Source organism: Solanum lycopersicum, chromosome 6 (assembly GCF_036512215.1).
Source record: "Solanum lycopersicum chromosome 6, SLM_r2.1".
Taxonomy (NCBI): Eukaryota; Viridiplantae; Streptophyta; class Magnoliopsida; order Solanales; family Solanaceae; genus Solanum; species Solanum lycopersicum.
Genome location: NC_090805.1, coordinates 38,086,750 through 38,102,398, shown reverse-complemented (window position 1 = coordinate 38,102,398; position 15,649 = coordinate 38,086,750). Strand labels below are relative to the sequence as shown.

At 30.5% G+C, this 15,649-nt stretch overlaps 1 protein-coding gene across 1 annotated transcript; it reads right to left on the bottom strand.

The window, feature by feature from the left end:
* Positions 1–2,808: 2,808 nt before the first annotated feature.
* CRF6 (cytokinin response factor 6) lies at positions 2,809–4,656 on the bottom strand. Its single transcript, XM_004241080.4, has one exon. The coding sequence runs from the start codon at positions 4,125–4,127 to the stop codon at positions 3,075–3,077; it is 1,053 nt and encodes a 350-aa protein (XP_004241128.1). The 5' UTR covers positions 4,128–4,656; the 3' UTR covers positions 2,809–3,074.
* Positions 4,657–15,649: the final 10,993 nt, after the last annotated feature.

The window sequence follows — 15,649 nt, the reverse complement described above, 5'->3', positions numbered from 1 at the left end:
ATTTTTCCTATCCAATCGCAAGTACTTTTGAGTTTAAATTCTTAAAATGCATGTGTTATTTTTTGTTTGAAATACTTTACCCTCGACTTATCACCTTATGCTTAATTTTCAATGTATGATCGAAAGCTTAGAACATATCAGTAATATGAATATTTAGATAAATCTTAATTGTTATTAGTATGATTTTTTTTTATATTAGACTAATAAGAAAGCAAAATATGACAGGGTTGACACTAATTTGTGACCAAATGATTCAGTATAGTGGAATTGTGAACTGTTTGGCTAATAAAAACTTTGGAGTTGTTCAATAATTCGAGCCAATTATCTTCCAGAAATTCAGGGTTTTTGCTAATAGAAATGAGAATTCACTATAATTGGGTAAGTGTCGATTTCAAATAATTGCTTACATTTTATTCTCTTTGTTTGAAAAAAAAAAATATAAAAAGAAAACAGCCAACGTGGTACTCACTATATGTCATTTTAGATTCTATCTTTTTCTCACCTTTCGACCAATTACTTGCCCCTTTAATTCCAGCATATCTCTAAATTAAGCAAAATATTACAAGCAGAATTATTATTATTTTTATTTAAAAAAAGCAATCGAGTTTAGTCTATTTTAGAGGAAAAGAATTAAACGAATAAGGGAAATATTTTGCACGATTCCATCTATATCCCCTATTATTTTTGTCCATTCAATAAATTGTTATCTCGAGAGACTGTAATGCTACTTTTATCTCATATAATGAATTTAAACAACAATTTTGATATAGCAATTTCGCAACCAAACAAGCCCTTAGATTTTTTTTCTATAACTTAGTTGAGCTAGGTGACTCGAAATGTGTAATCAAATTAACTTTCATCTCTCATTAAATAATAATTGTAATACTATAATATTAACCCGGTTGGTTCTGATTTTTCCTTATTTACGAACGCTTTTTAACATGTTTATGATGATTCAGTATTTCTCCCTCCGTTTGAATTTACTTGTCAAATTTTGACATGATACATGTATATTAAGAAAAACAATGATTGACATAGTCAATTTATCATTTTATCCATTTTAATTGATAGGGTCCAAACGTATTTATTAGTACATGTTTCAAAATCATTGACTCAATGCAAATAAACTGAGGGTAAAAATAGGGGGGGAAATGTGAAAATGATTCGGAAAAAATTTTAACTCTGGCCGAAATTGCCGATACTATATACCAAACTTTATATAGAATTTTTTTCTCCTACACTATTTAATACTAGTGTATTTTAAAGATAATATGTGTCCACATAAACAAGTTTAAAAAGGACAAATTCAAAGAAAAATCAAATTAAAAAATATTTGAAAAATAAAAATTGAATGAATCAGTTTCAATTTTATACCAAGTTGCAATGGTACTCTTTACCTATAATTAAAACTTTGAATATAATTTATGTACGGAATAAATAAATATAAATAAATGAAAGAAATAAATAAATAGAGGCAACAAAGTAGAGCAAGGTAACAAATGCTATGTTATGATTATTATAAACGGCTCGCTATATTAGCTCATCAGTGCATCGCCCGCCTACTAGTGGTATTATTTGTATAGCCAAATATAGAATGATTGTCCTTCGATGCCCGCTGCATTTTCAGCATGTACACAAATGCATAATAACATCACGTTTCGTATTCGTGACGAGTAGTCCATAAATTGCACAATCATTTTTTTTTTTTGTTAAAAAGAATTCACTGAATTATAATAATTTATTATGTCACAAGTATTCAAATATATCATAATATTTATAAAATATTTTTTTCTGATGAAATTCCTATGCTTATAAATGTTCAACTACCACAAAGTGACTACTCAATAGTATAGCTTAAAGTCATTCACACTCAGCAGAAACGCACCGACTTGGCCAAGTGAACAACCGCAAATCCCGCCTGCTCGCGTTGGGCAAAGAGAATGCCACTTTTACACTAATATTACCATAGTATTACACATGATTTAATTATCATAATCACACTTTAGCACAATGATGTGATCGTGAGATTTCTTCGCTGTTAATAAAGTTGGAATTGGAAAATCTTGTGATAGTAAAGTTGTTAAAGAATGACAAAAGTCCCATTAATGAGATAGGTGGAATCTTTAGAAGGCATGGGCAATCCTGCTCCCTTTGAGTTAGCTTTTGGGGTTTGAGTTAAGCCTGATCTCCGAAATTAAAATTGCTCATGTACCAAATGCTAAGCACTGGGCGTGAGATGGGGTGTTAAAGAATGACAAAAGTCTCACATCGGTGATTAATTAGATAGGTGGACTCTTTTCAAGGCATGAGCAATTCTCCTCACTTTGAGCTAGTTTTGGGCGTAAGACCTAATTTTAGAGAAGTGAACCAGATCATTTTTGTTTGTTCACATTCAAAAAGCAATTTACTTACGATACTTAGTTGACATTCATAAAAAGCGTGAAGTGAGCTCTAACAATCGAAGCGGCTAAAGGAGCCTGCTTTGGTGACCCTACGAGGAAGTGTTGCTCATGTTAGTAAGCTTCAAACTTCTGGTAACCAAAGGCATTTCGGGAATCGGCCTGATTCTATCTCTTTTCGTTCCGTTTGAAGAAAGGAAGATTCCTTCAGTTTCATACTAGTTGTTTACCTTTCTTTGCTACAATACTAGTTGGAATTTTTCCTTAATGAATAGGGGATAAATTAGTAAAACTAATCATCTTACTTATGATTTCTGCATGAAGGGAAAAATGAACAAATTTAAGTTAGTATTGGAATGAATAGTTAATGTTAAAAAATAATGTTTCGGTGGAGAAGGAAGAAAACAAGTGGGAGAAAAAAGAAGACTAGATTCTGAAGGCATAGATAGATACACAAATTTCAGCGAACATTAAGCATCTCCTATTTAGTTCATGTAAAAGCATTACTACTACTACATTGAAAAGGGGCCTCACTACTTATTATCAAAATAACAATCTACTATTTCACTCCGTTAACTTTAAAACGGAGAATAAAAAACAAACAACTTTATACTAGTCGATGATTTCTCATTGTCGCCGGTAGACAAAATTGACAATGAATGGTAGATTGGAAAACTATAACGCCATTAGTACATCAACACTGGAAAAATCTCCAATGTCTTTGAAATAATTATCCACTTCTAATGCACCCAAGTCTAGAAATGAATCATCAAATTTGCAGATCTCTGGGTCTAACACAGAGTCATTTGTGAAATCCCAAGACGAAAACAAATCATCATTGGTGAAACTTGTTGTGTCATTAAACAGTGACTGTTCTGCATCTGCAAAGTTGAAATAATCGTCTAAGAAGGAAACGTCTGTGGGTAAGTAGTCATTTGAATAGTCTGGTATGACTGTAAGTGTCTCGCCTTGGCACTCAAGGTGCTCACTGTTTGGTTCTTCTTCCACCAATACTGTGCAATTTTCTTTTATGTCTTCGAGACCGGGTTCTGCTTCTTCACTGGATTCGCTACTTCTGAACCGCAAAACAGAGGTAGGAGAAGAAAGATTGTGTGATTCATCACCAGATTCGTACCCCGAATTCGAAGCCACATTCACTTCCGGCTTCTCTTTTATTGGAGGAGTGATGAAATTAGTTAAAGCATCTGGTCCACGGAGCTTAATAGCTGCATTATCATAAACCATAGCAGCTTCTTCAGCAGTATCATAAGTACCTAACCAGAGCCTAACGCGACGCGCTGGGTCTCTGATTTCAGCAGCCCATTTACCCCACGGCCGTTGACGCACTCCCCTGAACTTCCGAACCGTTTTATCAGCCACTTCCTTCCCTTTCAACGCCTTCTGCTTCGCCTGCGAACCTTCAGCTACTCGCTTCTTCCCATTACCACTACTCAAAGTTTTCACATCATTAACTGATGGACTCTCAATACTGATTTCACTAATGTATCTTTTCACACGCTTACGCCCAAAAAGCTCATCTTCATCACTTGAAGAGTCAGTTGCATCTGGATCAGTAACACATATCCGTACAGTCCTCGGATTATACTCCGAGGATTTCCGAACATCTGATACCTTCTTAGGCTTAATAACGGAAGGCTTAGTAACTTTTCTGATTGTTCTCTTGTGTTCGGTATATTTGATCGGACAAAGCGAACTGTGATGATCCATAGTAAAAATTCAGAAAAAGGATGACAATGTTTTGAGAGTGGCACTGCGCCAAGGTATTAAAAAGGAAAGGAATAGTCAAAGGGAAGCTTGAAAGAGAAGGAGAGAACCAAAGACATCTGACAAAAAGAGGAGCAAGGTTCGTTAAAAGATGGAATATATAGAGTTAAAGGGGGCAAAAAGAAAAGAAGAAAGTAGAAGGAGCACCACAAGCTTCACAGAAACGGAGCACAAAGCTTTGAAGGTGATAACAAAGCAAAACCCTTTTAACAAAGTGAAACCTCTAAGAAAGAAAGAAGAGCTAAAAAGGATTTAGTGTAAGCGTGAGGGTTAAAAAGGTTTGTGGACAATAAAGGGAAATACCATATGGTCTAAAAAACAAAAAAAAGGTAAGGAATCAAAAACTCGTAATCCTATGTTTCTCAAACAAATACTTGCTAGTATTGTTGTTGTGTGATGAAATATGAATGAAAGAGAAAAGTTTTGGAGAGACAGAGTTGTGTTTCTTCAAGTCCGTGAGACTACAACCTCTTTTATAGGATACAAGCCGAAATTCCAATATATGTACATTACTATTACTTTTATTTTTATAATAAATTGCACTATTATTAAATGTTACATAAATATGGCAGTAGTACCATACATGTACCCAAAAACAAAACAAAGGCAGTAGTAGTACCATACACTATCACATTCTAAAAATATCTTCCCTCCTCCGAACAAACGAAATTTATGAAATATAACTTCTGAATCTTGTAATCTAATAGCAAAGTTAAAAATTTCATTAAAAAAATATTTAGAAATAACACAATAAAAGTGGAGAAAACATTTGATGCTCGTGAGATTCAAACACGCAAGCACTATTTCATTTCAAGCATATGAAATTACTACCCTACAATAGCTTGTTGCAGTGTCAGAGCCAAAATTATTAGTAAGGGGTTCAAAAATTGAAGAAATAGACATACGAAATAGTCGAAGGGGGTTTGACACCTACTATATATACATAAAAAATTATTTTAATCATGTAAAAAACTATAATTTTCCACTGAAAGGAGTTCGGATGAACCCCTAATGACAGTGTGGCTCCGCCACTGGCTTGTTGTGTTAAGGATATCAAAAGATGTTATTTAATCATTTCTTGTATATACGATATTTTCTTTCGAAATAATTGGACACCTCGACAACCAAATAGCTACACCACTATACTGATCTAACTAAAAATATATATGACGTATCAAAATGCCTTTTGAATTATGCAAAATTTTATATATGTTGTGTGGCATAACATCGATGTTTTAAATTAAAAAGAAACATAGGAAATACTAGCTGATCGGAGTAGTTGTTTTGTGAAAGGGGTAGTCACCGGCCGTCGGTGTTATGGGACCCAAAGATTCCGTCGACGGTGAGAGAAAACTACTCGCCGCATATATGTAAGTTTGAAAAAAAACCACGAAAGATTTGACACGTAAGTATAGTGGGCCCCAGTAATATGGTTGGTCCAATGTATGAACTTCAAATTACAGATGAGTCAGCATTTTATTTTTAAAATCTCGAAGCCCGTGTGACCGGTCACGTGAGGCCCAGGATGCCCGCTCTGTTAAAAATATTATGTCGGTCAAATACTTATGCAATTGGCTAACAACTCATTTCTTTGACCATTAAATACATATAAATAAGTAGTAACTTTTATAATTATTACTGCTCCTTTATTTTGGTAATTTTATGGAATGAGATTTTTTTCTATTTAAAACATGCTTATCAATCAAGTCAATGAAATAAATTTTGGGGTTCGATTATTTTGAATACCTGAAAAAATACTGCTTATTAAGGATTTTCAAGTGAAACGATGTAATAATAATCAGCTTAGTTATTTTCTCCATATAGTCAAGTGACGTTCAATTTTTCTTTTTGTTTTGCTCTACGTTGTTAGAATACAGACTATGTTTGATGACCTAGATAAAAGAAGAAAATAGTCTTATTTATTGCATCATATTTTTTTAATTTGGATGAAAAAATAAAAATAATTTTTATTCTTTTTTTATATAATCTAGTATTTGATCCTCCCAAACAAATTCATTGACACTGAGTAGGAGGAAAAGTTTATGTGCATTAATTGTGTATGACAAATACATTATGATCAAAATTTCTGATTCTTGGACTTTCCTTTGGACAAAGATGAATTTTGAAGTTTAAATGATTTTTTTTTTTTTTACTTTTACAGCTAGGAATAACGTGGTGGACAACCTAGAATTAGCCGCCATTAATAATTTGGTTTTGTACGGCTCTGGGTTTTACCTTCTTTATATTTACTTTCATCGAGGATTCTAACTGAACCCACGCGATTCTCGTCTTCGTGGTGGAGACGTACAGCACTAATACCCTTTCTTTTAGAGCGTGTGGTACAGACGCGCATTGATGCGTGTTGGGTATGTATGGCTGGAGCCTCTCTTTTTTTTACCAGAAGCAAGTGTCCCAATTGTCGACGCTATTTTCAGTAAAAATGTTGGCAATAACAATCTTTCACCCCACAAAGTGGCACATGGACAAGTGAAATAGTACGTATGATACAAATAAATAATCGTGATGGTTTCAAAAATTTTATGTAGACAATTTTAAAATATAAAAAAGTAAATATAAGATTGAGTTAGAATTAACGATACATAGGATTATTACTAAGTATCTAAATATAAATAGGTAATCATATGAATTAATAAAAGGATTCATAAAAATAATAGGTAATCATATGAATTAATAAAAGGATTCATAAAAATAATTTTAACTATTTATAGCTAGTGTAATTTTTTATTAGGATTTTTGATGAATCCCTTCAAGTCTAAGTTGGCTCCGCCAAGAGTTCATGATCTATTATATTTAGATATACTTAAAAAATAATTTTAATCATATATAAACAATATCATTTTCGCAGAAGAGATCTAAATGAACTTCTAGCATCGGGCTAGCTCCACCCGGAATAAAATATGATTATCCCCTTGGAACTCTGTTTCATTAATCGTACTGTTTTATATTAGAATTTTAAATTTTTAACCCCTAATTAATTGTACTTTTTTTAAGGATCCGACTTTAGTTATTTAAACTATTCAAACACTAATCTTAGCCATTACTAAAACTTTACTTATATATCAGTTGATTAGTCGAAAATAATAGTAGTGAGCAACACCTCATTAGAAACATTTTTTGTGTAAAAATATTTTAAAACATTTGAGTATACAAAATCTAAATTCAAAAAAAAAGTAATGTGAGGAGATTAATAATGAAAAGAAATACAGCCCAACCTATCAATGACTATAACAACATTATTGGTTGCTGGAGTAACATCAGCATTGAAATAATACAAATTACATTTTAAGGGTGTGTTTTGGTACGAAGAAAAAAAAGTTCCACCTAAAGATTGATTCGATAAATAATTACTTATTTTTTTCCGTGTTTGATATGCAACATAAAATAATATCTTTAGTATATTATAGATGGGTCGGGTAGAGATGTGGGGATGGAGCCTAAGAGACTATCGCTCATGAAACAATATTTTCTTACTTTTATAAATTAAGTCATTTTTTTATCTTTAAAAAAATTATTTTTTTCATAAATAAAATATTTGCCAAAAAAAATGATAAAAACTAAAAATATAAAAATATTTTTCTTTGTATCAAACACATAAACGGAGTATGGTTTTCGAGAAGAATCGAAGATTGCGGTTAGTTATGGGGTTATAACTTTTAGATTGAATGCAAAATTCGTACAATATTGGTGAATACATTGTGTTAATTTACTTACTATAATACAAATGTTTTGCAGTTGGATTACATTAGCTACAGAAGAAGTGGAAGTGGAAAAATAGGCAAGTGGGAGATGGTACTTTGTGTCCGTCTTGGGATGCTGGCACGTAAAATCAATAAAAAGCTGAACTTTCATTATGTGAGAGTGCTCACATGTTCTACTTCTCTGCACACATTTATGGAATTGTGGCGCTACACATGCCATCTTCTTTCTTAATCACCATTCAACCGTTGCTAAATTTTCAAAAATATTCATTGCCAACACATAGAATAGATACATAATACAATAACTTGGATATTAGTTATCTTGGTAAATTACCAAAATCAAAATAGAATGAACTAAATATATGTATTTTTATAATTAACTTCTTTTTAACAGTATAAGGGATTGTGTGGTAAAGTATATAAGAATAATGCAAAATATAATGTACTAGTAATGTTTGTATCAGTTATAATGAGATTCTTTTAATGCAATGTTTGGTTTAATGTACTAAAAATATTATGCATTACATATTTCTTTTGGAAAAAGTATTTGTTCACAAAAGTATCCTTCAAAAATATAATGGAAAGGATGTAAAAAAAGGTTTTTGAGGGCAATTGTGTCTTTAAAATATTAATGCATGCATTAGAACCCATTGCATTACTAATGCATTGAAATAGATGGTACTAGTAATACACTCTTTAATACACAATAGAGTGTATTACTAATATAAGCATTAGGGGATGAATGTTAGATTTTCTAACATTAGGGGAGAGATGATTTTGACAGCTGAAAATTATGTGAGGTAAATTATGAATTAATAAGATCCTCGTTAAATAAATATGTGAACTTAAAGTTCAAGAGATAATTCATTTGCAAGATGTTGCAAATCAGTTGTCAGATGAATGTACTGGCCCTATGATATAATTCAGCTGCAAATACTTCAATGTGAAATCCTTGAAGGACAGAGTCTATGATACGCCGGAAGCGTAATAGACCAATCGATTCCAAATATAAAATTCCTTGAAGAAGGAGATGAGCAAATGATCAGTATGATCATGATAATGAGACAAGTGCTATAAAAGAGCACGTTGACATAACACTTCATAAAACCTCGAAAAGGTTCAGGTACCTGAAAAATAATGAAAATGAAGAGATCTCGATAAGTTATGTTTTGTTGGAATCGATATCAAATACTATCAATGTTATCTTTGATATGAGGTATCATTCAATGATATAAATTGTGACGAGAATGTTGAATTCAAATCTGTCATAGTGTGTGGATAGATGAATGGTTGGCCAAGTAAAATGCATAATTCAAGTATATTGTTTCACTTAGAAAAGTGACGTTTTAGACTAGTAGTCCATAAATCAAGGTATAATGTCAGTGGGGTACGATAAATTCTTGTGCGATGGCATAATCGTAATATATCAAGTACAATTTGTGCCTTGGGGCATAAAGTTTTTCGTAAAATTCCTGACATTATTGGGGATGTTTTCTCCTATGGTGGATTCAATGAGGTTTGTTTTGATCTGACAACATATGAAAACTTGAATGCCTATAATGAATAATTGTCATGTCTAGCTAGACAATGAAGGTTATATGAAAATCCTCGAAGCAATCGAGGTGTCTGAAGCATATAAAAGTTTGAAAGAAACTTTTTCAATAAAGCTTCAAGAATCCTTATATGGATTGAAAAAGTCAAGGAAGAAAATGATACAAAGAATGACCCTAATTGTCTTTGTATTTTTATGAAAAGGTCTTGGTAAGACAGAATTTTTTCTTGACCTACTGATTGATAATTTAACAAATGAAAAATTTGTCTATCAGTACATATACACATATATGTTTTTGTATAAGATAAATCACATTCATTGAGTACCCAAATGATTATGAGATCGCTTGACATAAATGATGATTCAGTTTGATCTCAAAAGAAATATGAAGAGCTTCTTGGTGATGAAACTCCATATCTTGGTGCAATCAGTGCACTAGTGCATTTTGCTAACAATATTACCAGATATTTGTTTTGCAGTAAATTTGCTGGTAAGATTCAGTTTCTCACCGATAAAAGGACATTGAAATGGTGTTGAGCACATGACTGAATATCCTCGAAGGACCATAATTATGAGTTTATTCTATTCCGAGGAATCCAACACAAAATTGATTGGTTACGCAGATGCAGAATATTTATATGATCCGCATAAAACTCTATCTCAAGCACGCTATGTGTTTGCATGTGGAGGCACAATAATATCCTGGCGATCAGTGAAGCAAATGTTGCTATGCAGAAATAAAAGCCTCCATGAAGCAAGTCGAAAGTGCATCTGGTTGAGATAAATGACACACCATATTCAAGAAATGTGTGGTTTTTCTTTGAAAAAGAATATACCAGCAACTATGTACGAAGATTGGAGACATCATCACAAGAAATTAAGTGATGTTTTAATCAGGGAGAGTATAATACGCGTTGAACTCTTTTTCCCTTGACCGAGGTTTTCTTCCACTGGGTTTTCCTGGCAAGGTTTTTAATGAGGCAACAAATAGTGCGTATCAAAAGATATGTGTAATCTTTTTCCTTCACTAGAATTTTTTTCCACAAGATTTTTCTTAGTAAGGTTTTAACGATGCACATTATCTATGGACATCCAAGGGTGAGTGTTATAAATCCATTGAATGAGTGGATAGTCCATAAAGTTAGTACATGAACAACCATCCATATTCACTAGGTTTATGAACCTTTTTGGATAAGAATGTATCTATTTATTATGATACTTAATATGGTGACTTTTGGAGTAATTTCTCACTCTATAAATAGGGTTGTTCATTCACTATTGTATGATATACAGATGAGACTTACATGCACTTGAATAAAAAGAAAAGTTCTCTTCTTCTATCTATTTGTCTTATATTCTTCTCTTTGTGATTTTAGTCTTATGAACTTGACTTTATAACAATAAAAATAATTAATTTATATTTTTCAAATTAGTATATTTTAATTAAATTAATCATAACAAAAAAAAAGTATAAAATTTTTATAAACATCATGAAATGTGTGACAAAAAGAAAAATATTATAAATAGAATGTCATAAAATTATAAAACATTTGACAAAAAGATAAACTATAGCATAAACTCTAAAATAAAACAAAAAATTTAACATAATACATAAATATGATTCAAAAGAAAAGAAAAACATAAGTCCAAACTTTACTCAACAAACTTTTATTCAAAAACTCCAAACTAACAACATTATACTAATGATTTTATTTAAAAAAATAATATGAAAAATTGCATGGAATCACATGAAGTAAAAGTTGAGAATAAGAAGGAAACGAAATATAGAAAATATTAGAATAATAAAAATAAAAAAGAATTTAAAATAATAAAAATAAAAAATACATTAAATTAAAAAAATGAAATAAAAGGAAGAAATTAAAAAGTAATCAGCTTGTAATTACATCATGTAATTACCAATAATTCACAACGTTTCCCTATGAATTAGAGAGCGTAATCAGACTCTGCCAACTACATCAAATTACCTGTTGACAAAAAAAGACAAATTATATGATCACCAAACAGAACGGACACTATAATTACACCCAATTAGACAAAATACAATTACCGGAGTAATTTTCCAAACATGGCCTAATAATAATCGATCACTATAAATTAATTGATCATTCAACACGATATTTCGAACTACTCAACAGTCATAAGAGTTTGATAATTATAAGTCGAGGTTGTTGGTGCAAAATTCCTACATACGCCATTGTGTATATGATTTGGGTATCTTGGAGTTTGGCCCTCATTGAGCCAAGTGAAAACCCCAAATAACAAGCTCAGATTAACATGAAAAATACATAAATATTGGACACCCCCAGACCTCGGATCTTCCTTCGAGATTATACAACTTTGTTTGTACACATTAATTATATTATTTTCTTCTTAATTAAAGAAAATACACTGTTTTGATTTTGTTGTAACTACGTAGATGGCGTTATGTTATTATAAGTCAATACTACTCATCAACTCCAATGTATTTCTTTTTTAAGTCATCTAACTTATAAATTTGTCCCTTAATCATCAAATTAAATACTAACTTACAAATGTTCGTCAGACCCTAGATGTTGTATAGTTAGAAGGTTAAATGAGGGACAGAAAATTCTAAGGTAAATAATCGAACTCTCATCAACAAAGTAAAAATTCAAATAGCAAATTAACTAAGCTATTAATATTTTCGACGCCCTACTATCCGTATCTTTTAGTTCTTTCCTAAGAAAACATCTTGTGTTCATGCATATCCTTAAAAACTAGCTAGTTACAATGTATCTATTTATTTTAGTAATTTTGTTGTTCATTAAGAAAAATAATAAATATAAGCTATAATCGACGGTTCGAGTTAATTACTGGAACATCACTATTGATCCTCGTGAGGTATTCTTTGAGAAATGAATATTACTTTAAAAGGAACTACTTTTTAATGGGAAGGATATAGTTAGAAATAATTATCAACTTTGATATTTAAATTTTAAAGTGATAATTATTTCGAGATAATATTCTTAAGCTGAATTGATAGGAAGGAGTATTTCAATAGTTCGACTTGTATTTGGGTAAATCATCCTAATTTTTATAAAAAAAATTTAATCAATATATGCGTTTGATAAATATCTAAAATGCTCATAAGAAAACAATGCCAAATCATATTTATAATTTGTTAGACGATTCTATATATTTTTTTTTCTTAAACTAATAAAGTAACCACATAAATTAATACTGTGAGTAAAATGCTAACTTTATTATTATGTAAAAGATTCAATACTAGCAAGAGTTTCTCACAAGCAAGAGATGTTTGTCTCACACTTCCTTTAACCCTCCCTCCTCCCTCCCGCACTACCACGTATAGCTCAGAGTGATCAGTAAAACACGTTTGATCAAAAAATTATATTATACATAAAAAAAATTATATAATATATATGTCAATATTTTATATACGTATATATTAAATTAAATCTTAAACATATTATATAAAATTTCTGATTTTATCAATACCGTAAACCCTCCGAATAAACCCAAACACCAAAAGACAATATTGGGTGGGGGGAGAAAGCAGTAAGGGCAGGATTCTGTAGGCAACCCACGGGTTTAGCTCCTTTCTTTCCGGCAGCTAACTTTAATTTTTTTTACATCTCTTTTACCAAGAAAGGATACGTTAACGGTATCATCCCACAACTAGCAACTTGAATTTAATTAAGAAAAATTAACTTAATTATTGGGCGGTAATCTTCTTACTTAATGCTACATTTCTAAATTAGTAACTTTCAAAGTTGGAAAATATATTTCATATGTCTCAAATTATTTATCCTACAATACCATATATGCCTAGTGGCTAATGTAATCTCGTAAAGCTTGAGAAGAGTGATGTGTATGCAGTCTTATTTTATTTTGTGAAGATAAATAAATTGTTTTTAATAGATTCTGTCTTAAGTAAAGTATATCAGAAACAAGTACATAATGCAAATACAATCGAGAATAAATCATGTTAGAAATTAGGGGTATGCATCAATTGATTCGGTTTGGTTTTATGTATTATCAGTTTGGTTTATCGATCTTTTCTTTTTAAATATGCTAACTCAATAACAAATCAATAAGATATCTTTTATCGATTTTTGGTTTATCGATTCAATTTTTGATTCACCTAAATGACTGTAAAATATTATATGACTTCTCACTTCTCTAAATACTTTGATATAGTGAAACAAGAAAGATAATGATAAATTGCATTAATAAGCTAAAGAGAAAATATAGTTTAAAAGGAAAAAAAACTTATCTGTATTGGGTGTTTACATCAAGCCAATACAATTTTCATCATTAGGTGATCTAATGGAGTAGAATGTATTATAAATTTATACACATTACATTCAATAACCCAAAAGCTACAACCTACAATTACAAACTAAAACTAAAATTAAATAGTCTAACAAGACTAAAACTAAAAACTAAAATCAAACAGTGCAAACCTAGTGTGAAATGGGTCTGTGGGTGGTGTACTAATAATTTGATATAGTTATATATTAAATTATTAATATCTACTATCAGGAAGGGTAAAGTTATAAATTATTATTGTCTTATTGGTTATCGATAAACTCCCCATATAAAAATTGATATATCGAACTAATAACCTAATAATTTTTTTTATAAATCCATTAAAATGCAATAACCCAATAACATTTTTTTATTTATTTATTGATCGATTCGATTTTTTCACATCCCTATTAAAAATAATAAAAAAAAGAATTAATAGTAATAATAAAATAATACGATAATTGAAGCAAATAAAACATTATATATTACTAAAATCAAAGAATAAGACCGAAGAAAAAAATAATAACAATATTGAAAATTTTTAGTAAACGTGAATATTTGATTTGTTTTCACCGAGGGCTCATTCTATAATTTTAAGACTTCAATCGTTGCTGGTGCACCGTAAATCTATTCTTCGCTATTGCAACTGGGCGTGTTGCATTTGCAAAGGGGATTGAGCTGAGTTGGGCATTCCAATCATGTGTTTGTGATTAAGTAGAGTGTTCGAGAGTCTGATCAACTTTATTTTTTGTATTTTCGAGTGATAGGTCATGACCGTTATGGATTGAGTTGGACCAATCTCGCAATACTAAGAAACCAGTCACAGTTGCAAAAAAAAAAATTATTTGGACAAATTTAAAACTCCAATTTTAAATTTAGTCAAAGATTTGTTGTTCTTGATATTGCACTTTACATAATTGAGTAAGAGGGTATTTGGATTGACTTAATATTTTGGTCAAACCTACCTATAAATTGAGCTTTTGATTTCTGAAAGTATTGACTAATATAAAAGTAACTTAAAGCAAGTAAAAAAAATAAGTTAAAAATCAAAAGTAGATTTCTCTCTACTTTCCAGTTTTTGATTTAAAGTTATTTAAATTTAAATTTTTTATTTTTAATTAAAAATTTCTTTTTTAAACTAATTCACATCGACTCTAACTTTATAGTAAGAAAAATATTGAGTCTCTCTACTACGAATAGTCCAAAATCTTGCTTACTAAACTTCACACTTTAAATAAATTGCATAGAGAAATATTGAGTTTTTTTTTTTTAGGCCAGCATTAGTGTGTAACTGAAAACTTAACATTGAACTCGAGTGGACAAATATAATGTACATTAGTATCATCATGATTGGTTTTAGGGCCCGTTTGACCATAAATTTTTCAAATAATATTTGAAAAAAATTTGGCAAATAATGTTTGTTCATACAATTTGTCATTATTTGGCAAATATTTTTGGTAAATATCCCAAATTTCCAAATACTAGTTTTTTCTAGTATTTGGGCCAAATATTATTATTTGGGATATTTTAAAATTAAAATTTTACCCCAATCTTTTATCTTTTACAAAAACACCCTTTCTAGTATTTGCTTGCGTTGAATTACATCATTTTTTACTTGAACACCAAAATAGTGATGAAATATTTAGTGAATATTAAATAATGATATGATTGTTGATGAATGGAATAATTCTTGTTGCACTCACTCCAAATTACCACATTGCTTCAGTGTCATGGACATTATTTGTTATTGTTGTAACTAACATTCAATTGACTTGTAATACAAACTTTTAGTTAGTTTTGATAGTTTTTAAAACTTGTGTGTATAAATCATATTTTTCTAAAAATGTGAAATATATTTCCCAAATTTTATGACCAAACACATGGTG

What these genes read in the sequence shown, in the direction of transcription:
- CRF6 (XM_004241080.4), bottom strand. Translation starts at nt 4,127, where the DNA reads ATGGATCATCACAGTTCGCTTTGTCCGATCAAATATACCGAACACAAG.